At 46.1% G+C, this 27,897-nt stretch overlaps 1 protein-coding gene across 1 annotated transcript in view; it reads right to left on the bottom strand.

Annotated features, from left to right (window-relative positions):
- Positions 1 to 7,920: 7,920 nt before the first annotated feature.
- The window catches only part of LOC147717184 (inactive phospholipase C-like protein 2), a 590,450-nt gene continuing 570,473 nt past the window's right edge, over positions 7,921 to 27,897 (bottom strand). Inside the window, exon 6 of the mRNA XM_086924135.1 lies at positions 7,921 to 8,415. Coding sequence (XP_086780261.1) covers positions 8,230 to 8,415 — 186 coding nt within the window. The 3' untranslated portion in view covers positions 7,921 to 8,229. The remainder of the gene's footprint in view (positions 8,416 to 27,897) is intronic.

Genomic DNA, 27,897 nt, shown 5'->3' with positions numbered 1-27,897 from the left:
TGCCTAAGCTCACACAATTGTGTTAAAGGAGGAAGCCACGATTAATGGAGGTTTTCTGGTTTTTTACCATGTGTACAAATTTGCCACTAAATGGCTACCTGTTTCACCTCTTTACCTCAAATGTTGATGTTTTGTTTTGATCTCCGTGTGCATGAGGGCAGATACAGGGTGACAGGCAGAAGCCATTCGGCTCATAATGGGCCACAGGTTCCAAATGGACCTCGAGTTGAGTCAGAGCCAGGCTTCAGGCTTGAATGTTCAGCGGCTCGTCCACCTCTTGACCAACTACATCCAAGCATCCGTGGTGGCTCATGGGTTTCTTGTTGGGATTGCTCACTTGGTGCTACAAGCATTGGCAAAGCCATCAGGACTTGATTATGTGTCAACACATGTAAATATAGGAATTCACTGATTATGTTCACATTTGTCTCCGGCACAAATGCTGTTTTATCACATTACAGTTTTCCCAATTTTCAATGCTGGGAAAAAGTAGAAATAAATGGTTGCTTTCTGCATATAATGTAATAAATTGTATGCTGATGGAAGTTACTTTTCAGATTTAAAATAGTCCCTCATGCATTCCAATAGAAACACTTCCTGGAAGGTGGGAAGATGCCCCCCATAGCCAGGAGCACGAGGCAAGAGAGTGATACTTTTATGGGCAAAGCCCACTCGATGTATATCTTAAAGATTTGGTAACAATAACACGTACATAGATCCACTGTCAATCCATAAATAACAAGGTCAGGATATTTATGCCTTCTTGTTTTAGAGTTTACCTTTAGAAGCAATCAATTGGGAGGTAGGAGACCATGTGGCCTCAGTGGGTTCCAGGTAGTACCTTAATATAGTCAATGGATCTCATGTACCCTGCAAGCAAGTGAGCTACAGCCGTAACAAACTCCTATTTAGTTGGTCAATTGTTCATTTTCATACTTTGGTACAACTAGTGATTTCCTGGGCTACATCTTTAAAACTGATCCAGTGTCCTGAATTTTTTGTCACTGTACTGATTGTGCCTGGGTGACGGGTGGCCAATCTACTGATGACAATCTGAAGGTACTGTGCGGTGGGGCTGACAGTACAGCACTGAACCTTTTTCCATGCAGGACTTTAGCATACGGACATCTCAGTTTATCTAAACTTGAAGTTGACCTGATTCCACCTACACACACTTGCACAATATTCATGCACTGCACTTTGGAGAACAAGATAGCACCTCCTTTGTATGGAAAATATGATATGTTAGTGCTAAATCAGGCTTCAGTAGCCACATCAGAGTGAAGTGCAAACCTAGTTGGGAAGAAACAGGTGGACTATATCAGGGGGTGATTCACCATTGTGTAGATAGTTAAGGGAGCAGAGGGATCTCTTTATGCATAGCCCAATGGAAAAGAGAAGCCTGGAGGTTCATCAGATTTTTGAGGATTTTGAACACTAGTGGGGGCATTATCATCAAGTAAAACACCAGTGGCAAAAAAGGGGGTTTTAGGCTTTTAATGAAATGAACAAGACACAGAATAACAATCCTAGTGTTTCAATGCAGTGAGGCAAGTAGAGAAGGAATTCTTCCCCCACAGAGCTCCTTTAAATTAGTCAGACATTTTAAAATAGCGTTAGAAGGGACCTGCCTTCACTCCCTCTCGCCGCGGTGCCAGTTACTTTACAGATGAATGTGAACGGCCTTGTTAAAGCTACTGGGAAGTAAGTGCACACCTGGTCTGCAGATTCAAATTAGTAAACAATGGAAGCAAATGAAATGCATTTACTGATGCACAGTCTGCGCCCACTCCTCATCCCCTTCTTCCTTGTGCAGTGAGGAGGTGATTTTGAGTTCTAGCAATGGTTAAGGTCCTGGGCAGGTATTGGGGACCATCCTACCTTTAAAATGCAAGATTGGGATTGTGGCGGGAGGACGCCTGTACTATCAGCCAGTTAGGGGCTACAGTAAACAGCGCCCCCTCCTGGTGCACACTGGATTATGCTTGCGCTGACCTAGAAAACTCCAAGCTTAGTGAATGGACAAACACCTTAGGAAAAAACAGTTGTGTACCTAAATGTCTGCAGCACATTCAGTACTCGAAAATTATTAGGTAAACAAGCAGCAGTGCCAAAAACAGCATTCCTGGATGTGCAAACTTCTCTTGTAAATCTATGTTGTTAAGTGCCTATTGGATGCAACACCAAAGCAGAAAAAAGACACAGTCAGCATGATTCAGAATGTTCAATCCACCATGGAAAAACATAACACGCACTCTTAATTCTCAAGTAAAGGCATGCCTCCCAACTCACTCCCACTTCATAGGTTTTCACACCCCCCTGGAGTAAGCTTCATTGTCACTAGAACCAAATGCTTCCCAGAGACTTTAGGGGGTTCGCCCGCCCTGCAAAACATTCCTCGCCTCCAAAACCAATGTTCAACACCAGTGGCTTCAATGAACTCACCCTTCATAAACAACTGCCTTCGCCCTCTATATACTCTCAATATATTAGGATTTGCGTGAAGGAGACTCTTGAAAGGTACTACCAGACAGCAACAAAGAGGTGTGGCATTATGGTGAGCAAAATCCAAGCCAGTGCACACTTGGTTAGCTTTGTCTGCCCAATGTACACATTTTCTTGAAAATGTATAGAGTATAAAAAACCTCAAGAACCGAGCCACTGCATGGGCCTGTTTTATATGAAAATTCAGGTGGAAATAAAAACCTGAACCTGCTTTAAAATAACACAGAATGTTTTGATGCTTTTGTTGGTGACGCTAACTGGGATATTTTGGCCAAAGCTGAGAAAACGCCCAGGATCTAAAAGATGAGGTACACAAAGGCCAAGTGATAACTCTGCATTTGATAGTGCTAGGATAATCCATAACTCTATAAAAACAAAAGTAGTTCTAGAAGGAAAATCCTGAAATCTACAAGTTCAACTGTGGTAGCCATCTTGTAACTAGGTAGCACACGTTACTATTTCTTTTATCTAACTAATACAGAAAACGTTTATGTTTCTTGAGTGTTAAAACTGGGCTATAAATTCTAATAAAAAGATTACATTCCAAACTGGTTAAGAAATAGGCGATTCTGTTCCACAAAGAGATACCATTTCATATTTTTTGCATAGCTCTCGGCAGAGAATCAAAAGTACTCTGCCCCAGGTCCCTGCCAAAGACTCACAGTTCGATGAAGACGGGGAGGCTGCTTCTTTTTATTTTCCAGTTTCAGGAGAAATGTATTCCCTATTAACAAACATTGGAGTCAATGAAGTTATAAGTGGGAGAAAGCTAAAAGATCTTCATTTTTTGACTCAGAAGATTGGCAGTCTCCAACCTAAGTCAGGAGTGTTGGCAAGTGTTCTAAGCGCTCTATGCCATGGTAGAGGGGAGAAAGGTAAGCCAGCCTGCAGGGAAATAATGATGAGCCTGGGATAGGCTGGCCAGTGGAAAGCGCAACTTCATTTCTTGAAGTGGGCACTAATGAAGTTATCACATACGAAAATTACTTATCCTAGTAGGAATTAGTTAGTGTATAGAAGGTTGTTTGAATACATTTCTGTAAGTAGTTCAGTCCTCTTCGTCACCCACTTCTTTACAAAACTGTTCCACTTGGAACAGCGTCAGTCTTACGTCACGATTCCCCCCTCAGGGCGTTTTAAGAGGTTATTGACATATAGTGAATGCTCTTGTTTTCCCTGTAAATATTTAGCCCTCCAGGGAAGAGGCCGGAAGGAGCAATCTTGGCTGTATAACCCAATATTATGTATACTCTTTCCTGTATATCTCGCAGCACACATCTGCCTGGCTACTCACTCTATGTATGTAAACTAAAGGACACTGCAGTGATAGAGCACCACTGGATATGGCCCGTCCTACAGAGAAGATTCCGAGACAACAAGGTCTTCAGCTTTTTCTGAAATTTCATATGATCCTTCTCAATGTACAGGATGACAGCCATTTTGCTCTACAAGTGGGTGCTAATAAATAGAAGTGGGAGTTTGCCCAGCTAATGCATCTTACATTGGTGAAGAATGACCTGAGCAGAGCTTGACCTCGGGATCCTAAGGGACCAGCATAGAAAAAAATACCTCCAGTAGATAAAATAGGGCTTTCTTTCAGAAAGTCTGCAATGTAACCCCAGCAGTGTAGCGTGGGTTGTCATCACCCAAGACAAGGCAAGTATCTTTCCACTTTTTTTTTACATTTTGCATCCACAAGAATGCTCCTGACCCCTAAGAATGACCCTACGAAATTTACACCCGGGTCAACCGCCCCTATGGCCCCGCCCATGCTACGTCACTGACCCCTAGCACCGTTTGAGTTATTGGCTCATCAACAGGCAGCCAGTTCAGCCTACGCAGCTGTTGGCTTATAGCACTCTGCCTCTTCTGAATGATTCCGGTCTCTCTACCTGGAGACGCCTTCAGAGACCCGAGGGGAGCTTGGCACACTAGACATTAACTCAACTGCCTTTTGGCTAGATTAGTATTATGGAAAAACCATATACATACATATGAATACATTGTCTTCTCTGATTAAGATTTCTATTTTAATCGAGTATTCTAGGATAGATTGATAGAACTGGGATGATGAAAACAGTGTGATGTAGGTGGGAATATACAATTTGATAATATATGGAATCTTGGAGCCTTATCTAGAGTTTGGCAGAGAGGAAACGTTGTCCAAACATGGCAGCAAAACCGTATGCGGCAGTACAAGCGCTGTGCGCTATAATGCACCCATAAAGCGATGGATGGGACAAATGCCGCATTTGTGAAGGATTATCTCATCCACTGAACTCTACATAAAGAACTTAGGTTTAAAAGTCGCCTCTGCTCAAATGCTCCCCTCGGGCTGAATAACGCTCCATCATGGCCCAAGCAAGGTGGCGTTTGATCAGCCGCTGCAATGGAAAATGCAAAAGGCAATCCCAACTTATGATTTGTACCTCTGTTGGACTCCCGTTAGTTCTTCACTGATTAAGGTCTAACTGTATCCCCTTCTCTGGCTCTTTTTCTGCCTAGTCTCTTCTTCATTGCCCTTTGTACATATTTACAAATGGAATGAATTGATCTCAACCAAAGTTACAACAAGAGGGGCTTTTTATAGTGCTTTGATGGTATGAAACAGGTAACTCCTGCTCAACAGCTATAACATAACATGTATTTGTTCAGCACACGTTCAATCAGAAGAGTATTTTGGCTCTATTGTGAGATCAACCTAGTTTTCAAAGCTGTATCGAAAGGAAGCAATCTTGGGAGCTCCTTAGAGAAGGCGGCAAGAAATTCCATGGGGAAGGGACTAATACAGAGAAAGAGCTACAGCCGAGTATCTGGCACCGACAAGAGGGAAAAACCAACAGAGTTAAATCCAGGACTAAATAGCACCTGATAGATGGGTCTTAGCTACTTCAATTAAACTGCGGCTTCAACACTGAGGTTCTCAATAGAGGGGAAACATGACAGAATCCTGGGGTGCCCAGCCGTTTTTGCAAAAGTATTTAAATCACCCAGTTTGAGAGTACCTGGATACAAGGTGCTAGCCTAGTCTTGTCTGGAATGGATCCTGTGATGACTGACACTGAAGCTCCTTCACCCTCTTTGGTACAATAGGACACAATTTCTGAAGGTTCTTCAGAAGCAGAACAAGGCAGAGATAAAAGGAATTTGTACAGAAAGTCAAAGCTAAGATTCAAACTTAAAGGGCAAATTCTTTACATGTTCAACAGGCAAGGGACAGATGGCCATCTCAGATGACCAAACGCAGCTACTCAAAGGTTTTAATGTTCACCAGCACATTTCCTTCATTGTAACTCTGTGTGATCCTTCTGTCAAAAAAGCAATCCCTTTGGACTCTTTTCTTAAAACATACCACAATTACTCTCAAAAATTCTTCAACATCCCATTAGTTAGCACCCAAAAGAGACCAAAAACATAATATTAATTCTATAGATGATTTATTTCTAGGATCCTTATAGATTCAATAAATGTAAAAAATATTTCTTTAAAAACATATGTATATCCAAAACACACATTAAAAATATTATTTCATTGCACAAACAGGGAGAATATATCAGACAAACACTCCAAGTATGTAGCCGGGTATTTTTGGTGAGCCTGGGATCATATTTGATCATGTTCTTTCTTTTATCCTTAGTTATCCAAACCAGGTATTACTTAGGTACTTTTCTTAACCAAAGCAAGCGACGCGTTTCGGTGGTATAGTTGGATTCACCACCTTCTTCAGGCTTTAAGTATTCCATACAATGTCTCCCACCATATATATCTAAAGAAAACATCAATATAAAATCACAGGTTTAAAACCATGATAGAGTCACCCAAGTAATACCTGGTTTGGATAACTAAGGATAAAAAGAAGAACTTGATCAAATATTATCCCAGGGTCACCAAAAATACCCAGCTTCATACTTGGAGTTTTTACTTAATTCAATTTGTCATTGGAATTGGTTTCAATAAGCTTGATATATTCTCCCTGTTTGTGCAATGAAATAATATTTTTAATGTGTGTTTTGGATATACATATGTTTTTAAAGAAATATTTTTTACATTTAATTGAATCTACAAGGATCCTAGAAATAAATCATCTATAGAATTTATATTATGTTTTTGCTCTCTATTGGGTGCTAACTAATGGGATGTTGAAGAATGGTTGAGAGTAATTGTGGTATGTTTTAAGAAAAGAGTCCAAAGGGATTGCTTTTTTGACAGAAGTGTCTATTGTTGGTGTCCTGTCCCTTTGGGTGAGTAGGACCCCTCTCTCTTATTTTTGACTCTGTGTGATCCCTCATGCATTGTTGGAAAGATCTCCACAGGCCCTCCAAACCCCTTAGCCAAGGGCCTGAGGGCTACTTTTGATGTTTTCATCTGCAGGAAAAGCCTGAAGTTTATGGAGGAGTTACTCTGGAGCAAACCTGGATTGGTGAGTATTTATTTCTGCCACATCCCTGGATGGATGCACGGCAAACCAATTTCGGAGCATTGAGCATGTTCCTTCCTCATCTCCTCAAAATAATAATAAATTATAATTTATATGCAGTTATTGCCACAGTCTTATGGGTTTCAGTGCTCTAAACAACTCTAAATAGTCATGTTACAGCCCTTGCAAGCATGAAAGACGTCTCTCGCTATTGATCGTCAAGTTGCGCACACATCTCTGCCGCACAATGGGTTAGTAAAAAGCTGCAGGGTCTACCGCCATTTTCTGGCACATGGCAAAATTATGCAGGTGAAGTTACTGATTCTCTTGACTAATCACAGAGTGATTGCTTAATCTCAAAGAGCTGTAAAGGATTTTCTATCGATCTCCATGCACGCTGCACATATGCGTGAGATGTGAGAAACGTGTGCCAGTTTATTCCCCCCATGTGGGTGCAACGGAAAGAGACAATCTCGCCTAGGTGAGGTCATGCAGACATCGCTTCCCAGCCAATTGAATGCTGTGCAGTCAGTGCTTACATCTGAGAGAGAAACTATGGGTTAACCTGGACCAAAGTGATCAATAAGCACCATCCAGTAGGTACCCCGATGACGTGGTTGTCTGACAATAAGTGTGCTTCAGATTTTGTGCTTCAAGCTGGACTTTAAAAGAAGTGCTGGACAGGCTGACAACTTGGACATTTAGTGACACTGACATAGCGCATCATGCCAAACATTGCCCTTCAAAAACAGAGCATGTGCCAAGGTATTACATGCCATCCACCCCACTGCACCCTCCTCAAACTCAGGAGGCGCCTTCAAGGCACCTCTTGTGCCAGAACAACCCATGGTGTGAAAACATTGCTTGAGAGGATTCCTGAGGCACCTCAACATTGACTGTGGTTTGCTTTTGCTTCATTTTCTGCTTACAAAGCCGTGGGCAACAGAGGTAGACTGCAAAACAAACAGGACACCTAGCCCCAAGTCCTTTTTTCTATCTTCAAAATAAAACTACACACAGTCTGTAATGTCAACATGGTGGGAGTATTGCTTGCGCCGAGCTCTTCTTGAGTGGGTACAGGATGAGTGGGCCCAATTCTGCTGATGAATTCAGGTTCAAGTCTGGAGTGCGGCATGCAGGCCGGAGGTGATATAAGAGGAGCCATCTCCTAGGGTGGAACAGTAAGGTCTTCCGCGTCATCGCTTGGCCAGCTTTTAAGTCCGAACCCCCATATGAACATGGGGCACTGTCTTTGACCATCCTCCTTCTTGTCGCTCCTCCACGTGCCCACCTCCCCACTATAGGCGTCAACAAGATCCGCTGTCGCTCACTGCCTCTGTCTCTGGAATGGCTTCCAGGGTGGGTCGGGACCTGAAAAGGTCAGGGGAGGCGGATCCATTTTTCGCAATGCCGCAGGATTGCCCCGCGTAGTGTATCTGCCGGAGATTGTCCAGTGCTTCACCCTTTGCGTGTTTCAGGAGGTCCGCTTGTCCCTGGAGAAGAAAATTTAAAAGGGTCAAGTTGAGATAAGGAGATGCTATGTCAACTTTAGACATGCCATTTCCATGCACAGTCAACCATTCTCACTGACACTGGGGATAATTTCTCAATTAAAGCAGATCTGTAATTTAAGCCTTTTTTACAATTAATAATAATAATAATAATAATAAAACGTTTGTAAAGCGCCTGGCTGCACAAAACTGTGTGTCCCCGCGCTAACTGCTAACAATTCAATCTAGAGGAATAGAGGCAAGGGGAGCATCCGATCATTTATTAATTCGGGAATAAGAGAGTTTTTAATTTTGCCCTGAATCTCATTTCGGAAGGTTCCATCCGCAGTTGGAGTGGAAGAGCGTTCCAATATTTTGTGGCCAAGTAACGGAAGGATTTGCCTCCCATTTTAGCTCTTGTAATTCTGGGTAGCTTAAATTGCATCATGCCTGATGATCTTAAGTCTCTAATCGGACGGTGGATGGTCAGAAGACTTCTAAGATAAATGGGGCCTTTATTGTGAGCTATCCGATGGGCATAGCAGAGACTCTTGAATCTAATTCTCTCCTTAATAGGGAGCCAATGAAGCTTTGCTAAGGCCACCATGCGTATGACCATACGGAGATTTCTTTCCCTACCACCAATACCTTGGTCTTGTCTCCATTTAAGCGTAGACAATTATTGTCCATCCAGGTGGCTACTGCCGACATACAGTTGGAAAAGTTGGTGGCATATTCCTTACTGTCCGGTGTTAGTTTGAACATTAATTGTGTGTCGTCAGCGTAGCTGACAATGCCCACCCCAAAATCCTCTACAATGTGTGCCAGGGGTTCGATATAGATGTTGAATAATGTAGGGCTCAAACTAGAGCCCTGTGGAACACCATGGCTCACCCTGCGAAGAGATGATCTGAAGGGTGGGCAGTGTAGCTGGAACGATCTGTTGGTTAGGAAGGATTTAAGCCAGGCAAGTGCTGGGCCCTTTACTCCTATGTCCGAGAGACGAGACAACAGCGTTGAGTGCAGCACGGTATCAAATGCTGCACTAAGGTCCAGCATGACCAGCGCTGCCGTCTCGCCCTCGTCCACCATCCTCCGGATACATTCAGTAGAGTAAAGGACTGCTGATTCGGTAGAATGGCCTGGTCTAAATCCCGATTGGGAGGGGTGAAGCAGGGTTTCTTTTTCCAAGAATTCCATAAGTTGTTTGTTTGCTATTTTTTTCTATGATCTTGGCACAGAATGGGAGAAGTGAAATAGGTCTTAGATTTTGGAGTTGGGAGATTGGAATGTTGTTTTTTTTTTTAAAGGTATCACTTGAGCTATTTTCCAAGCTCCTGGAACGATACACTCCTGAAAGGATAGGGTAATCATATGGCTGATATGATTAATTAGTGTGTTTTCCATAATATCCTTACTTTTTTCCTGTGGGCACACATCACTGGGGGATCCTGAATGTATTCCATTGATAATATTCAGTAAATCCTTATTATCTGGCGTGGTGAACGTGGTAAGTACAGGGTTTTGTGTTGGGGGAGCTTTATTATCTACATTGTTTACGTGGTTTGTAGGTTTGGTAAAGGTAGCATGAATTTTCTCTACTTTTTCTATGAAAAAGTCTGCGATTTGTTCACATATTTCAGTAGAATACGTATCTTGGGTATCTAATCGAGTGGAGTTTGTAAGTTCTTTGTAGACGCAGAACAATTCCTTTGTGGGATTGTCTGCCTCCTCAATTCTGTTTTTGAAAAAATCGCTTTTCTCTTCTCTAACCATTTTTTGATATTTTTTTAGCTCAATTCTATAACTTTCCTTAACTCCTTGGACGCTCATGACGAGCTCAGCTCGTCATGGTGTATACCTCCATACACTCATGACGAGCTGAGCTCGTCATGAACAATGGGAAATGAGAAGATCCAGCACAGGAGACAAATAACACTAGCATCGATGTGGTTAAGTTCAGGTGCATAACTTTTCCTCCATTTGCGCTCCGTTGATTTGCATTGGGCTTTTGCTAGTTTGAGTTTCTCTGTAAACCATGGAGCGGATTTAGATCGTCTAACTGGGGGTTTAGTGGTCCATGGAGCGATTTTGTCTAATGCATTTCTTAACCATAGTTCGTAATTGTTCCATACCTCTTGTAAGGAATGCCCTATGGATGGTGATTGCTCATCTAGTGAGCTTTTAAAAAGTTCCGGGGTAAAATTTTACCAGTTACGACACTTATGAAAAAAGACTTTAGTAGGTGCGTTTTTTGTGAGATTTTTTGTTATTTCAAAGGTTACCATATAATGGTCAGACCAAATTAAAAGGATTGGGGGAAAGATTTCAATTCCCTCCCAACTTGCAAAAATCGGGTCTAAGAGATGCCCTTGTTGATGCGTGGGACTAGTGGACAGCAGTTTTAAATCCAGCGAGTTAAAAGCAGTCTTTAAAATTTGTGCTTCTTTTGCGTTGGTGTCTTAAAAATGAAGATTTAGGTCGCCTAAAATAATAAGATTTTTGTGTCTTATTGCTATCTGAGTAGATGCTTCAATAAGTTGGCAACAAAAAGGACCCGCTGGGGGCGTGGCTAGCAGCCGGCGATGGCGGCAGCCTAGAGGGAGAGCTCCGTGCTTGAGGCGGCTCCCGGACCAATCCGTACATCTATCCGTCGTTAAAACTTCCCAGGCGGGAAGGCACGGAAGCCTAGGACCAGGCGGCAACGAACCGGACCAGCGTGACCTCAATCCGAGGTCGGGAAGTACGGTTCTGACAGTGCCCCGTGGGGGCCTGTGCGCAACATCCGGACCGGGGACCACAGTACGCGGCAAGCCTGGGAGGAAGTGGCCCGTCTCGGGCACTGAACTACCGGAAGTGCCCGGCCACGGAGAGCGGCAGCAATAAACAGGACCGGGGCACCCCGTCACCGTCACCGGACATCAGGAGCCCGGGATTCCTAGCGAGGGGCCCATCGGAGGTGAGGGGGATACAATCCTGAACGCCCGGCGAGGGCGAAGGCCGGCGCACAGAGCGGCGACATTCAGACCGGCAACCGCCATCTTGAACGGCGGCGGCCAGAGCGCTGGGGCAGGCGACGGAGGATCCGCGCTGCATAATAGACCGCACTGCAACTCCCCCCCGCCAACCGAGGGCGCATTGAGCGACGAAGATCCCGCATACTAAATAGACCTCAAGACACCCCCGCCCGGCTTGGGCTCTGAGAACTGACGGGCATCCACACGGGACACTCATCCTATACCCAGTAGGATCTGCCTGGCATCAACTCGGGGCCCCCCGCCAACTTCAAGGGTCCCGAGCAGTAGATCCGACGGCCACGAGAAGGGGGCGGCACACGTGGAACTGCAGAGGGGCAGTGAAAGCTCCCTCAGGGCGGCATCGATCGGTTGCCTACCCCACAAATTAGCCCGAGACTCGACTGGCAGCCTCACGCCACCAAACAACGGAGACCCTGTCCAGCCTGGTATTGTTACTGGCCGCAGCAACTAAAACACCCCTCGAGGGTTGCACCTGACTCCTGTACACAGCGTGGGCCCCGGGTCAACCCCCTGGTGGCTGTCTGAGAAGGTTAGGGAGGTACGGCCCCCAGTGGAACTTGGGGTGAAGCGACTACACAAAATCAGGTCGGCCCAAGTGACGCCGAAATGGCCGGTAAGGGGCCTAAAAACGTGGCGGCGCAGTCACGCTTGGACCGGTTTGCGTACGAAAAGCCCGGATCTCCCTCGCAGGAAGCCAAACCGCAATCGAGCAAGACGGCCGAAGTGACCAGTGGCAAGAAGGCGACCATTGACGACGTCATGCGGGCCCTCACGCAGGTGCAAGCCACGGTGGGGTCGATCTCAGCCGAGATCACGCTTATAAGGGCGGACTTTCATAAGATGACGGAGAAGGTGAATAATATGGAGGTGGTGACCAAATCCTTGGTTGAAGAAGTGTCGGAACTGCAAATTAGCATGGAACGCATCTCAAAAGAAAATAAAGAACTGCGCGACAAGCTCGATGACCAGGAAGGGCGCTCGAGGCGGAACAACATCCGCATAATAGGTGTGCCAGAATCAGAAGACACGAGGGCGATGGACCTATATGTGGAGAACTTAATCAAAGAGACTCTGAAGCCCAAAGGACTCTCCGCCTTCTTCACAGTGGAAAGGGCGCACCGGGTACCGGGAGGACGCCATAAGACAGGCGCTAACCCCAGACCGATAATAGCGAGACTCTTCATTTTCAGGGATCGGGACGCCATCCTACAGGCGGCGAGGAACTCGCCCCCCATTAAGATCCAGAACGCGACACTGGCATTCTTTCCTGATTACACGGCCGAGGTTGCACGGAGGAGGAGAACTTTCTTTGAAGTCAAAAAAGAACTGAGAGCCAGAGAAATCCCGTACTCAATGCTCTTCCCGGCCAAGCTCAGGGTCGTGGCTGACAACAAAACTTGGTTTTTTGATTCCCCGGAGGTGGCGCAGGATTGGCTAGAAGGATGGAGGACGGCGGGCCTCCCTCGTCGCTCCAACAGACAGAACAAACACCGTACTGCTGGCTCCCGACAGGGCTCGCAAGCCAACGACGAAGATGCAGAGATACATTCCCCTTTGGCCGACCATCATGAGGACAGTGCAGACGGAGGGCTATGAATCACTGCTATTGTCTAGATGAACCGCTGGAAACGAAGACTGGCAAGGCCGCTTTGGACACTGGGCGGAAGGGCCTCCGCAACTGAGGAAGGGGGCCGCCGACCACGGAGAAGCCTTCACCCCAGCGAGCAAGTACTATGTTATGGGTTGGGATCAAGCACTCTGCTGAGTTTGGGGGGCGGGCAGTTTTGAGTCCGTTGAGCAGGGGGGCAGGGAGGGGGGGAGTTGGGGGTAGTATGGGGTTCTGGTTCTTAGTTTCTACACGGGGTCAAGATAGCTACGATGGGGCACACGAACACAGAATGGTAATGTCACGATACTGCACGCAGAGTCACTACGCGGGCCTCCTGGTCCTCCACGCGCGCGAATTTTCAGTCTGCATACCCGACCATGATGGGGGAGGGCACTGATGTAGGGCAGGCGCCCCCGTTAAGCCTCATGTCCTGGAATGTGAGGGGTCTGGGAGACAAAATTAAACGAGGGCTGGTCCTGCAAAGTATAAAAAGACTGAATCCCGCCCTGGTCCTGCTACAAGAAACACACCTCACCGGCACGGCCACAAAGGCCCTAGACAGGAAAGGCTACAACATGGTGGTCCACTCTGAGTTCACGATGGGGTCCCGGGGCACCGGGATATTAATTCATCGCTCGTCCAGGTTTATAACCCAATCAGTGACAGTAGACACACAGGGGCGCTTCGCGGCGGTGCATGGACAGTGGGAGGGAAAGCCGCTTAACGTGGTATCGGTGTACATCCCGCCGGCACTACACACCATAGCTTTCCCGGACCTGGGAAAATTTCTATTAGACCTTCCAGAGGGGGCTCTTGTAATGGGTGGGGATTTTAATGCAGTGGCGCAGGACTCCCTGAATCGACACCCAATGCGTACACAAACACCGGCGCACTCCAAATTACATGACTTCATGGAAGCGCAGGGCTTAGTGGACATATGGAGGCGGTTCCACCCAGAAGACCGGCAATACACGTACTACTCGGCAGTTCACGACAGCCTGTCGCGGATTGACTATTTCCTGACGTTGGGAGGGGGTCACCTCACTTTCACTGACTCTCAGATTAGACCGCGAGGGATCTCCGACCACTCCCCGCTGACACTGACTCTCTCCAGTCAGGAGCGGACCCTTAGACGAGTCTTCCCTATCTACCCGGGTTACCTTAGGGAGCCAGACATAGCCAAGGCCTTGAAAAGAAGTACACGATCTTACCTCACCGAAAATGTGGGATCAGTGGCGTCGCCTACGATCCTGTGGGAGGCCTACAAAACGGTACTCCGCGGACAGGCGATTTCAGTGATCGCACAGCACAAGCACACACAGCGTCAGGAACTAATAGGTCTAGAGGAACAGCTTGACAAGGCAACACAGGAACACGAGGGGAACCCAACTGGGGACACCCAGCACGCACTCCGGATGGCCCAGCAACGTCATACCGACTTTCTGCGCCGCAGAGTGAGGGAACATATGTCAGCAACTACGAGTAGGGTATATGACATAGGCGACAAAGCAGGGAAGCTCCTGGCGTGGTTGGAGAAGGCACGGGGAGGTCAGAGGGCCATACTCCAACTGAAGGACCCTAGTGATGAGATACAAACCAGTCCGGCACGAATAGTGGAACTCCTGGCAGACCACTTTCACTCCGTATACTCCCCTGAGTATGAGGTCACACGGGAGATGGCAGAGAGCTCTCTCATCGGAGTGCCGACCCGCACTCTCACCCCAGACCAACGAGATGAGCTTGACTCCGATCTGACGGCGGAAGAAATACAGATAGACATAGCAGCACTACACCCGGGGAAAGCGCTAGGCCCCAATGGTGTGCCGATAGAGTGGTACAAACTCATGTCCGAAACGCTATCCACACCATTGCTTGATATGTTCCAGGAGTGTCGGGGACAGGGGCGACTGCCTCCTGACCAGCGCACGGCCGCAATTGTCGCGATACCTAAGCCCGGCAAACCCCCTGAGGAGTGCGGATCGTACCGCCCGATCTTCCTCCTTAACACCGAGAGTAAAATTCTGGCGAAACTGTTGGCCACCAGGCTACTGCCCCACCTGACGCATCTGATACACCGGGACCAGTCGGGCTTCATGCCACACCGGAGTACGGCGCTGAACTTGAGACGACTGCACGGGGTGCTGGCCCGAGCCCCGCAGTTGGAGGAACCAGCGGCGGTACTGTCACTAGATGCCAAAATGGCGTTTGACATGGTGGAGTGGCGCTATCTCTTTGCGGTCCTGGAACACATGGGTATTGGCCCGACGTTTATATCATGGGTCAGACTACTGTACACCGAACCCGTGGCGCGGGTAACCGCAAACGGACACATATCATGGGAGTTTCCGCTGGCAAGGGGCACGAGACAGGGATGCCCGCTCTCGCCACTACTGTTCGCCCTAGTGCTAGAACCCCTGGCCACGATTATCAGAACCACCCGGCTGCTGAAAGGCATACAGTGGGGAGGTGGATGGGAAGATAGGGTATCCCTGTACGCCGACGACATGCTCGTCTACCTCATGGATCTCACGAACAGCATCCCGGTCCTACTGGCACTGTGCGAAAGCCACGGTACAGCTTCAGGCTATAAACTTAACTGGTCTAAATCCATAATCTATATGGTGCAGGGTGACCTTCCAGCTCTGCCTGAGGATTGCCACTTGCTCGTAGAACACATCTCCTTTAAGTACCTAGGGATACGGATCACGAGGGACCACTCAACCTTCCTTGATCTGAATCTTAAGCCCCAGCTGGACAGGCTGAAGGCGGACGTGCGCCTCTGGAAAAATCTCCCCTTAACACTTCTAGGTAGAGCAGCGCTCTTTAAGATGATGGCGCTGCCTCGCTTCCTATATGTCCTGGAAAACACGCCGGCGATAGTCCCCGTATCATTCTTCCGCCACGTGTCGGCACAATTGTCCGGCCTTCTGTGGGGAAACAAACCGGCCAGGGTTGCACAGTTGAAGTTAACTAGGGACTGGTATAGTGGGGGGATAGCCCTCCCCAACCTCGAACTGTACTACTGGGCCGCACACCTCAAGGTGATCAACCAGTGGGTCCACGCGGCACATGACGACCCGGCATATGAGGCGGATAGGCACCAACTGGGCACGTCCACCCTTCTGGCCCCACTCTATAACAAAGGAATGGTAAGAAACTTGGAGGGACCTACCAAACACACACTAGCCATCTGGCACAAAGCGCAAAGACGGCTGGCATGGGAAGGAGTGATCACCAAACTCACGCCACTATGGGATACCAAAGCCCTCGGTAACCTGCGCAGTTCAAAAGGGTTTGATCATTGGGACACCATTGGGATCTCCACGGTGGGCGACCTATGGATAAGGGAAGGCGTGCTCTCCTTTGCGACCCTGAGGGAGCAATACAACCTTGAGGTGACCGAAACATCAGATACATACAAATTAGGCACGCACTCTTGTCAGTGTTGGAACCAGGTGTGCCGCTTCCGGAATCGGCTTCGTTAGAGGACCGATTGCTTATGGACTACATGGAGTCCAGTGCAACCTCCCTCACTTACCGCAAACTAATGAACAACCTACCGGATTCCCTTGGAAAGCTGAAGGAATATTGGGAGGACGAGATAGGAGACCTGGATGAGGCAGACTGGAACGCCGCCCTGGCATCGCCCAGGGAGGCAGGTATTTCCACCCGATTCAGGCTGGTCCAATTCAAAGTACTACATAGGGTCTACTACACCCGCACGACACTATATAAAATACACAGAGCAGAACACCCGTATTGCCTGAGAAATTGTGGGGAGGAGGGTACACTGTTCCACACTATATGGGACTGTCCAAATATACAGGATTACTGGAGGCGCGTCACACGCACGATCAGCCAGACCCTCCAGAACCCGTTCACGCCTGACCCCAGAGTATGTCTCTTAAATGTGTGGGGCCCAACAGATTTGTCACTGCATGCGAAAGGGTGGGTGGTCATTGGCGTAATGATGGCAAAGCGTGATATCGCGAAAAATTGGGGGGCACTGGAGACATCGACACTGGCGCAATGGTGCAGGAATATGGACGTGCTCATGGTGACAGAGAGGACAGTGTATCAACAGAGACATAATCCACGAAAATGGAACAGAATTTGGACACCCTGGAATACCTATAGGGGGGACATTTGTGAGCCTCTGCCTGAGGAGGAGGATGGAGACAGCTCAGGGGATGATGAGGATCTGGAGTAGTGGGAGGGAGGGAGGAGTGAGACCCAGATGCAGCGCAAGTCACAAGGACCTGGGAATTGTAAATGAAGACGAGAGTGTTATTACCATAGACTGTTTTCAGGGCTGCTGAATGCCTATATACACACCAACGTTGCAATAGACTACTGTTTAGGATCGTGAACTTTGACCCTTGAAGTAGCAAGTTTCAAGTTGGGGGGGGGGGTAAAACATAAAAAGTTGCTCTATTGATTGTAGGCAGCTGAATGTTGACGCTGCTCTGCAGAACGGATAACTGTCATTTTATACCATGTGATAGCAACAACAAAAAAAAAATAAAAAAAAAAAAAAAGGACCCGCTGATCCAGGAGGTCGATAAATAAGTAGACCTGTAATTGTAGTAGTTGACTCTAATTTTATAGTAAATATACCGCACTCACTGTTAATAATGGCAGATTTAGTTAAAGTACATTCTAACTCTGCTTTACAGATGAGTGCAAGTCCGCCACCACGTTGTTTTTGCCTGTCAATTCTCAGAAGACTATAGTTGGCTGGTATAGCTTCAAGAATGTCAGGGGAAGATGATTCTTCTAGCCATGTTTGGGTTAAAAACATGACGTCGAGATCGTTTTTTTTTAATAGGTCATGAATTTCCATTTTGTGCTTTGTCATAGATCTGCAATTTAACAATGTCATCTTCAGTTTGGCTATCAGTCCAACAGTTTTATTTATTGTGGGAAGTGACATATTACATATATTGCAGTGCGAGGGTATCAAATCAGGGTCTATGGTGTGGAAGCATGGTTGGATTAAGTTCTTACCAAGTGTGAGAAGGTTAGTTCTTGAATAGTGGATGCTATGATGATCCTCACCAGGGGCTGTATCAATTGTTTGTTGAGTGAGGCCATGGAGTCCTGCCCCGCGCGCCGATCGCGCGCCGGACGGGCGCAGACGGGCAGGACTCTGGCTTGACTCCGGCGCGCGATCGGCGCGCCCGCAATGCGCGTCCGCTGCGCGGAGCCATTGACGTATGGTTAATAATTACAAAGTTAAGTTAAATGCCTTACGTAATTGCTTATTATTTTGCGTAGTGTGGCTTGTGGCTTAGATTAAGAAGAAACAAGCAATAGCAAAGCCAATAAGTCTTGCTTGCCTGTAATGCACTAAGAATGCCCAGGCATTATTCCATGCATAGGAAATTATGAAATAAAAAAGTGCCTGCTTCATCAAACACATAATATAGTCAATGTCATTGTAACCAGCTGTGAAATGCCATTGCTCTCTAGTATTGTTGATGTCATTAATACTCTAAACACACAGTTGTGTGACTAAAGCTGTGTGGAGATGGATGCAAGAAATGTAAGAACCCTTACTATCCTGTTACATTGTCTTTAAAGGTGGAAGTCACAGAAAAGTGCAGTTCCTAGGGGGGGGGGGGTGGTGTTAATAAGGATTGAAACAGGTCTCTTATGGATTGCCCTCACACACCCCGAAGGATGTCATGCTTCATCATTTGGGCTGTGCTCCTCGTGAGGCCGACGCTGCAATGCCTGACGGGCTACCGCAAAAGGGCTCTTTGTCAGAATTCTTTTAAGAGACAGCCGTAAGGTGAGTGAGGGTAGGTGGTCAAGGTAGTGGTATGAGTGTGAGTATGTGGGTTAAAATAGGTTAAGTACTGCCCTATAGGAACAATGTTATTCTTGGGGTGTACTGTCCTAATTAACATAAGTGGGCCCTGTCTAGATATGATGATCTTACAGGGTCTGTTGTCATGTGGTCATGACAACAGACTCCTTAATAATAACTCCCCTCTAGGAACTGCACTTTTTTGTGGCTTACGCATTTATTAGGAGCGTAGTACAGGACCTAAATAAAAAGCTCCTGGTGCCTCCTTTATTTAAAAAAAAAAATTGTCTTTAACCCCTTGGGCGCTCATGACGAGCTCAGCTCATCATGAGGCACAATGGCACTGAGCTCGTCATAACGGCTGTGGAACGCACACGCGGGGATAATTCCCCTGCTGTGCAAGGCGTTCCATCAAACGGGCATGGTCATGACGAGCTCAGTTCGTCATGAGCACAGCGCCACCGTGCTGCATGACGAGCCAAGCTCGTCACAAGCACCACAGCGCTGCGCGCGGCTGCCCTCCGCCCCCGCGTCACGGGGGAATTAGCCCCGCGGCGAAGGCGTTAAAGGTCTCATGACTCCATTCTGAAGGCCCAACCAAATAAACACAAGTCAGGAAGCACTGAAATGCTGCCTTTTATGGAAGCGGGTTGGATATGTAGTCCAAAATGGGAACACCACCCTCTCTCTCAGGGTCCAGACCCAGGTTACAGCTCTGCTCTTCTTCCCACTCAAGAGAAGCTGCATCCAGTGGAAACCATGAACAGTTCTATACGATTCTGGAGATAGACATATTTAAGTAAACAAGTTCTTAATAATACTTTCACCACAACATTTTTCCTTGAATTTTTCCAAATGATTGGCATTTCCAAAATGTTGAAATAATGCAGGTGAATGCTCTTCATGCTGTAATATTTCTTTTTCAGGATTACATAGATGCTTGTTTCTCCTTTGAGGATAACCCCCTGTCCCCATACATTTTTCCACCCTCAATATTATCTATCCCTCTCCCTGTACCACTGTTCGTTACTACGTCACTGAAGTATGGTTTTCCTTTACTCTGGGACTCTGCCTCAACCCACACATAGGTCTGATTACTCTAAATAGACCCTCTACCTATACTTATACCATATTAATATTAATTATGTCCATGCCTATACTCTTGTGCCAGTTCAGATCAACTATTTCTTTTAATTTTTACCCCTGCTTATACCCTAGTAGATTTGCCCTACCTATAGTCTGGTACTTTTTCCCCTACCTATACCCTAGTACCCCTACCTATACCCTAGTAACTCTACATATACCCTAGTGCATCTACCTATACCCTAGTGCCTATACTCCAGTGCCTCTACCTATACTGTAGTACTACTACCGATACCCTAGTATCTCTACCTATACCCTAGCATCTCTACCTATACCCTAGTATCTCTATCTATACCCTAGTATCGCCACCTCTATGTTGTACCCTAGAATCCCTACCTTAACACTGTGTCTCTAATTCTACTTATACACTAGCACCCTTACCTATACACTAACCTCAATACTCCTATATACTTCCTACTACATTTAAACCTACTTATTACCCTTGCAGGAATATTATTCATTACCACACATTTATCACGCATGCTTTCACCACGCTTATTTATCAATGTGTTGACCTTTCTAACACATTGGATTACATCGAGGCACTTTCCCACTCATTGGTTGGAGTCAATTCTGATATTCTAGTTATATTTTATATATATATTATTATTATTATATATATTATATATTGAACCCCCTTTTATTTTTTAAACCCCTTACCTCCCTTTACCACTACATGCTCCAAAACCCTAAAAACACATTTCCTTCTTTTACTACTACCCGCCCATGAACCCTAAAAACTCTTTACATCCCTATAGCACTACCTTCCCCTAAGGCCTAAATACCCCTTCCTCTAACCCTTAAAGCACCCTTTTTTAAGTGCCGTGAAAAGTGTTTTGCTTTTTTTTTAAACACACACCTGTGTGCCTTAAAAAAGACTCCAAGGTACTTATCTGCATGTTAAATACTCGCGTTGTAACGTCCTATGTGGTAGAGACCATGCAGTAAACATAACATACCCTGTGTAGTATTTACACCTGTCTAACACTTATACCATAGTACCTTCATACTACACATACCCTAATACATTTACCCCTGCAGCTAGGCTTGGGACATGCTCCTGGAGCAATTCAAGGATGTCCCCAAAGATGCTATCCGCCGGCTGTGATCAGCCACCGACATACACGTATATTCAGACACTTCCTTCCTATCATATGGTAATTGCTGGTTATAACATGTACCGATATGATACTGGGGCGACTTCTCTTGTCCACTTACCTCATACTAACAGAAAGGAGTACCAAACGCGTCGGAGTGTAATACATTCATCTTGCCACACCAGACAGATGGGAGTTAGGGTAAATTACAAAGTTTACAGTTTGACTTCTTTGCTTATGTAATAAAACTGCAGATGGAATTATTATATTGCTATATCTACACATCGTTTACAGAGCTGATGATTCATAGGTTGTGGTGTGTATGCATACTTTGTACAAGATACGCGAATCTCTATGAGCAATTGCTGTCCTTGTACCTCAATAACAACTATGTTAAACAAGCATTTGCATTGCAATCGGTCTCTCCTTTGGGACCTTAAATGTATTTAGGTATGCAGCACATTAGCCTGGGTGCTGAAACATTTACTGCTCTTTAACATGTAGGGAACATAAGCACCAAACTGCGTGACATGCCAGGTATGGGAACACATGGAGAGAAATATTGCGTTTCAGAGGGAAATTGTATGGTCCAAAGCTCTGTTTTTAATATAAAATCAGGGCCTTCGGTGGTCATATTACTGAAAATACAAGATTTGAAAAAATATTATTGTCTACGGGTGCTCATGAAAGACAATTTCTATGGACTGGTATCCAGAGAATGCTAAGGTGATTCTGGTATTTTACGGACCTCTGCTGGTCGTTTTCTATCAAGAAAATGAAATAGAGGCAGTTGAAAGAAAAATTAAAAGACGAAGGTCCCTCAGCAGAAAGCAATTCTGGTATTATACTGACCTCTACTGGTCGTTTTCTATCAAGAGAGTTAAATAGAGGAAGTCGAACAGAAAAAGAAAGTCCCTAAGCGCAAAAAGATAAGTTCTAGGCTGCTCTCCAGAGCCCACAAAGTACATACACATATAAGTATATACTAAAGTATATACAAGAGGTCTCGAATGCTCGACCTAAAAAGACATTTACTCCTGGTTATACCCTAGAACCTCTAACCATACCTATATCATAGTACTCCTACCTAGACACTAGCCCTTCTACTCCTACCTGAACGAATAGGACCACTACCTATACACTAGCACCTCCACCCATATCCTAGCACTCCACCTATGCACTAGCAGCTCTGCTTTCATCTATAACATAGTATATTTCCCAAACTATACCCATATCTATACCATAGTACTACTACCTAGACACTAGTACTTCTACTCCTACCTATATTAATAGGATCCCTACCTATACACGAGTACCTATACCAATACCCTAGCACCCTACCTATGCACTAGTAGCTCTACCCTGTCTACAACATAGTATATTTTCCCAAACTATATCCTCGTACTAATACCCATATCTATAACATAGTACCTCTACACATATGTATTGTACATGTACACCGACTTATACCCTAGTCCATTTATACCTCCTATCATCTCGACCCCTTTTCATACCCTATTAAGCCTTACAATACCATTTATTTTCCCACATATCCATATACTAATACCTTTACCCGTGTGGTAGGTCCTCTTCTCTTGCCACCTCTCCATTATGCCAGCCCTTTGTCTTATTTCTTGTTTTTCTAGTGATGTTATCTTATCCTGAAATTTCTCAATTTTTGTTGATGAATAGGTTTTTTCTTATTTTGTAAATTCATCGACATTTAGTTTTACCAGGCTGGGTTGCTAGGCTGATGTACTATCTCTTGTTTTTTTCCGCTGGAATGAAGGAGAGCCCTGTGAACCCCCTGATAAACTCACCCATAGATCAGCAACACCAGAATCAAGAAGGCGGCACCGTACCTCAAGTAACACGTCACATGACCAACCACCCAGCGCCTGTGTCCGTCGAGGTGACCTCCAAATCTAAAGCGGCTAAGTCTGTGTTTCAAAGTTGTCTAACCCCACCCGCTGCCCAACTCTACATACTCTTTGACTGTGTGCCTTGTTGTAATGAAAAGCGCCCAACTGGTCCAGGTGTAGTATATGAATGGATAAATAAATGCACAGACATTGGAGCTGAACAAACCCAAATAATTAAAAAATAATTACAAGGGATTCAAGTCAACGTCTTAACTGTACTCAGCTTGGACGCGTCTTGGAATCCCACTTCTGGCACCATATGACAATGTGATTGAGCAAATTGTAGGGTCGATATCGTACAATCAAACTCGCTCAGTACAGTGTGGCACAGCCATTGTCCTGTGTGGGAAAAATAACAGTGTGGTAACAAGCTGCTATAAGGCTGAATGAAAGTAGTGTGAAGACACTCTGGGGCACCACCACTCCTATGCTCTCTCTGCATTGCCCCACACTCTGCACCATTTCTCTGATCTATTTTCCCAGGACTGACTCTTCCAGGTAGCATCCTTCCTCTGCCCTCTTTTTCCGAATCTTGTCTAAAGTCTGTAGTCCAAAGGGGCATAAGTGTGAAACGACCATAGGCTTTGGGACACACATATTTCCCTCATTCAGACACAAGTTTACAACTTTGCAGCTGTAGATTGGGCCCTGTGTTAGCTCGTACTTGTTAAGTGCATCACTTGCCAACAGCTTGGCCTCTGGCATGGAAGTCTGACCAGGACTATTAGTGTAAGCCTATTACTATTGTAACGGAAAATGATTTGTGTTGTGTGTGTTCCTGCAAAACGTGCTTAATGGCCACTAGAATTTCTGGTCCAAAGAGCTGAAAACGTTGAGAAAGAGCAGAAACACAGACTAGACTGGAGGACTGATCCTTTTCAGAAAACATAAAACGACCATGTCTTGAATAACTTCCTCAATTTACATTAATTAGATTCTTGATGCAGAGGAAAATGTATGTTGAAAATGAGCTGCCTTAGATTTAGGTTGCTACTCTCACACATGTAGACAATCTTTGGACTGATTGTGAACCTGCAAGGCGTACGTATGCCCTCGTGCACTGCAGCGACTACAAGGGCCCAGGACAGCTCCTAAGTGCGTGTCTCTGTTTCCCTGTCCGCAACCCTCTGTCTCTTGGCACAATATTAGCCCCAGTGTTAGTGGCGGTGTTGTTGTGTTGTTGTCCCAGAGTTTGGGTAACTTTCCCCTATACCAGAGTCTGTGCTCACTTTCTGGTCTTCTGTGTCTCCATTCTAGCCTGGCTGTGTGTCTGTCTGTCCGTCCTTTTCCCAACGTCTGAGATTTCCTATTAGTCCGTATGTACTTGGCCGCAATACCTGAAATTGTTTGTGTGTTTTGCTTTGTGTCAGTGCTTTAGTGCATTGTCGTTTGTATCTCCTCGTCCAAATATCTGAGGAGGTTTCTCTCTGTTCTTGTTTTAGCGATTGTGCCCTTTTAATCTGTATTTGTGCTCCAAGTTTTACAACTTTGCATATCTGCTCCAAATCTTACTTGTCTTCCCTGTGCCCGCGTGCATGAGGTTAACCACGAGCTTTAACCAGTCGTCTGCGTATGTTACAAATCATTACACGTAAGTGTCAGTTACACTGCTTCAGCAGACTCAATCCAAGCCTACCTCTCCTCCTGTACGTTAAGCTGCCAAATGAAAGCCAGAAATGACACCTCGGGTCGCGGTATGTGAAGGGCGCGTTGTCCACAGCTTTGACAAAGGGCGCCTGGTGCAGGGAATGTGCGCCCTTTACAGATATGACTAACTTTAAGGCAGACTGGTGCCTGCCCTCTGGGTGGCGCATCGGTGAAAGCCGGGCCGGCAGTTTGAGGCAGTCGGCCTGCCCTTCGGAGTGCAGGCGGCACTGGCCGGAGATCCGCCTGCCGACAGTGCGCAGGCGCAGTGTGCAGCAAACCCGTCACCTGCAGAGGCATGTCTGGAGGTCCAGTGGGACCCCCTTGAGCCTCTTTCAGTGGCCGCTATTGTGATAAAGGAGCACCTTGACTTCGCGCCACATAATCCATAATTTGCTGCATAATCTGCAGATTTGATCAAAACATTTGTTTCTAGTTGAAACTTATCAAAAATTATCAGTAGAAGGCCCTTTGCTAAGGTTTTTGTTGTATTTGGGTATTATTATTATTGGTTCTAATAAAGTGCAATCTTTTACTGGATAGCGTTAGGTATCATGCCTAAAAATTACATAATAAAGAAGCAATGCTATTTAATAGAAACTGTGCATTATGCAACACATTTGCATTTTCTTGCTGCATCAGTTCACTAAACCCTGACGTATAATTCGGTTTTCCCATGCCCATAATTTCAGTCGCCCTGACTCTATGTAACACTGCCCCAGGTGTCCTGAGCATTTAAGGTATGGTGTACCACTGGTTTTCAGGGTGACAATGTACTCTACGACGCGCTAAACTAAATGTCCACTAGATGGCAGCACCATACCAGGGAGCAGGTTTTACCCGACGTTGGCTCTATTTTCGTCTGCCTTCCACGGACGAGGTTCACAATAAAACTTTTCAGAGCCTTGGCGCAACGCGCAACATCCAGGATCGGATTGGGATCACAATTCGGCCCGGGCACTGACGAAAAAAGTGGCCCACATTCAAGAGGCGTGGCCCATATTTAAGGGGCGTGGCCCACATTCAAGGGGCGTGCCCTTTCATGAAACACTATTTGCACAGACAAGGAATGAAAGTGGGAGGATACTGTTCTTGGACAGGACACAGGGCAAAGGTGCCAATGGCCTACATGCTGAGCAACTAAAAAAAAAATAGCAAGGCCCCTTTCTGTCACAAAATTATTCCAGCCCTCCAGCACAGGAGCACCTGAAAAGCAGCAAAGCCCGTGCTATTACAAACCTTCTTAGCCCTCCCCAGACCTTCAGCTCAGGAGCACATAAACAGGTAAGGCCCCTGCAATTAGTAAATTTATCAGCCCTCCAGGCCTCGCGAAAATGTCCTGGCAGGGGAGCACAAAACATAGCTTTCTGGGTCATCCAAGGTAGCCAGGTAAGCCAGGGGGGAGGCTGAGGTGAAGCTGGTGCATGGGAAGTGCCTTCCCAGTGTGTTCTGGTAGTTTGAGTGTTTACCATTTACTGTAGTATTACCCTTGTACCTGTGTATGGTACCCTTTTGTAACTTGCACACGTCACTTTTCTCTGGTATCACACTGTTCGCTACCTCTCACTTTTGTTTGCTTTAGATACTTGCACAAGTGCCACCATTGCCTACGTAACGTTTGTTCTTGTGCTGGAGTGTCTGCCATTTATTGCAGTATTATACCTCTACTTGTACTTTGTACGCTTTTGTAACCTGCACACATATCACCTTTTCCTCCTGTAATGTACCGATTGCTACCTCATGTATTTTGGTTGCTCACTATTGTCACTTTTGATTCATGTAACTTAACGTTTGCTTTTGTAATTTGTCCACTTGTAATTTTTCACCTCATGTATTATTGCTGTTCCTTGTGTGAAGCGCTCTGACACCTTCGGGTAAAGTCCGCGCTATATAAAATCGCATAAATTACTAAATAAAATATAAAAATTCCAAACATCACCTGGCCCCCACAGCAAGACCCATTCTTCCTCGTCCACTATGCCCTGAATGTGAAGGGCTGTGGGCGAGGTGCTAAGACTAACACCGTTTCTGGGCTGCATGGGCCCCAGGGGGGCCGAGGTGAAAATGGTTCAAAGGCCTGAGAAACACCTGGCCCCCAGGGAGGCCGATTCTTGCAAACAATCACCCCTCCCCAGCCCAGCCTCAGCTTGATTGCTTGGCAGGGCAGGGGTGAAGGAGAGGCCACAGCTGACAATCGCTGTCCGGCTGCACAGCGAGGCTGCTTTCATTTTCTCAGTCTCTGTCTCCGTGCACTCTGTGGGCCGTTTTTTTTCTCCCGTTTCCTAGTCCACTCTCTGTGGACTGGGACAGGGGAGAAAAAAACGGCCCACAGAGGGCACTGAGGCACCGGCCCTTCGGCCCATTCCCGAATGCCCGCCTTGCCAATCCGCCCCTGGCAACATCCCCCTATTAAACCATGCAGTGGCTTCTGAGATCACCAGTTTGATGGCGGTGCCTTCTTTTTAAAGCAGATCTCACAGCTGCACAGATAAAGGTCAGATTCTGTTGATTGGCCAATAAGGGGTATGTAGTACCACAGGACACGGCTCACCCAATCTGCTCTTTGCTCTAGCTGTTTATGAGAGTTGCCTTGTGTCCAGTGCTTAATTTGTTAAATATGAAGTGCAGGTGCTGAAATGTTTGTCGGAGGCCACACCCACTTTTTTCTGGCTCCACCCACTCCCTCCACTGTCTCCACCCACTTCCTCTATTCGCTCCACCCACATCTTCAAGTGGCACTGCTAAAAGTCAAATGTAATACCTGATCTGAATTTAAGAAAGGGAGCCTTCGTAAGGTTTTGATAGGAGGCTCCCCGTGAACCATTTTGAAAAAGATTAAAGCACACGTTTGGAATAAATTAGCTAAAACCACTAATACATTGAAAAGGGACAATGTCCGTGCTCTGTGTGCTGATTTGGGGAAAGGACAGTACTGGGAGGGTAGGGCATGCCATTTTTAACAGAGTCTATGATTTCAAAGGTACAACGTTGACATAGCTTAAGTTATGTGACAAAATAAAACAAAATGTTGTGAAAACACTAGTCTAAACAGATAAACTTGAATGAGTCAGCCACTGTCACTTCCAGTGGCCAAAGGGCTGTCTGATTTTCCCATTGCGTGGCTGCTCATTAGCATTTGAGCGCATCTTCGCATCCCGGCGTTTGCATGGCATCCATTTATTTGGATGCATTTGAATGGGGAGAATCATCATTTGGAAGC

The sequence above is a fragment of the Lissotriton vulgaris genome, chromosome 5, assembly GCF_964263255.1.
Source record: "Lissotriton vulgaris chromosome 5, aLisVul1.2, whole genome shotgun sequence".
Taxonomy (NCBI): Eukaryota; Metazoa; Chordata; class Amphibia; order Caudata; family Salamandridae; genus Lissotriton; species Lissotriton vulgaris.
Note: the sequence above shows the minus strand (reverse complement) of the source record. Positions and strands in the feature narration are given on the sequence as shown.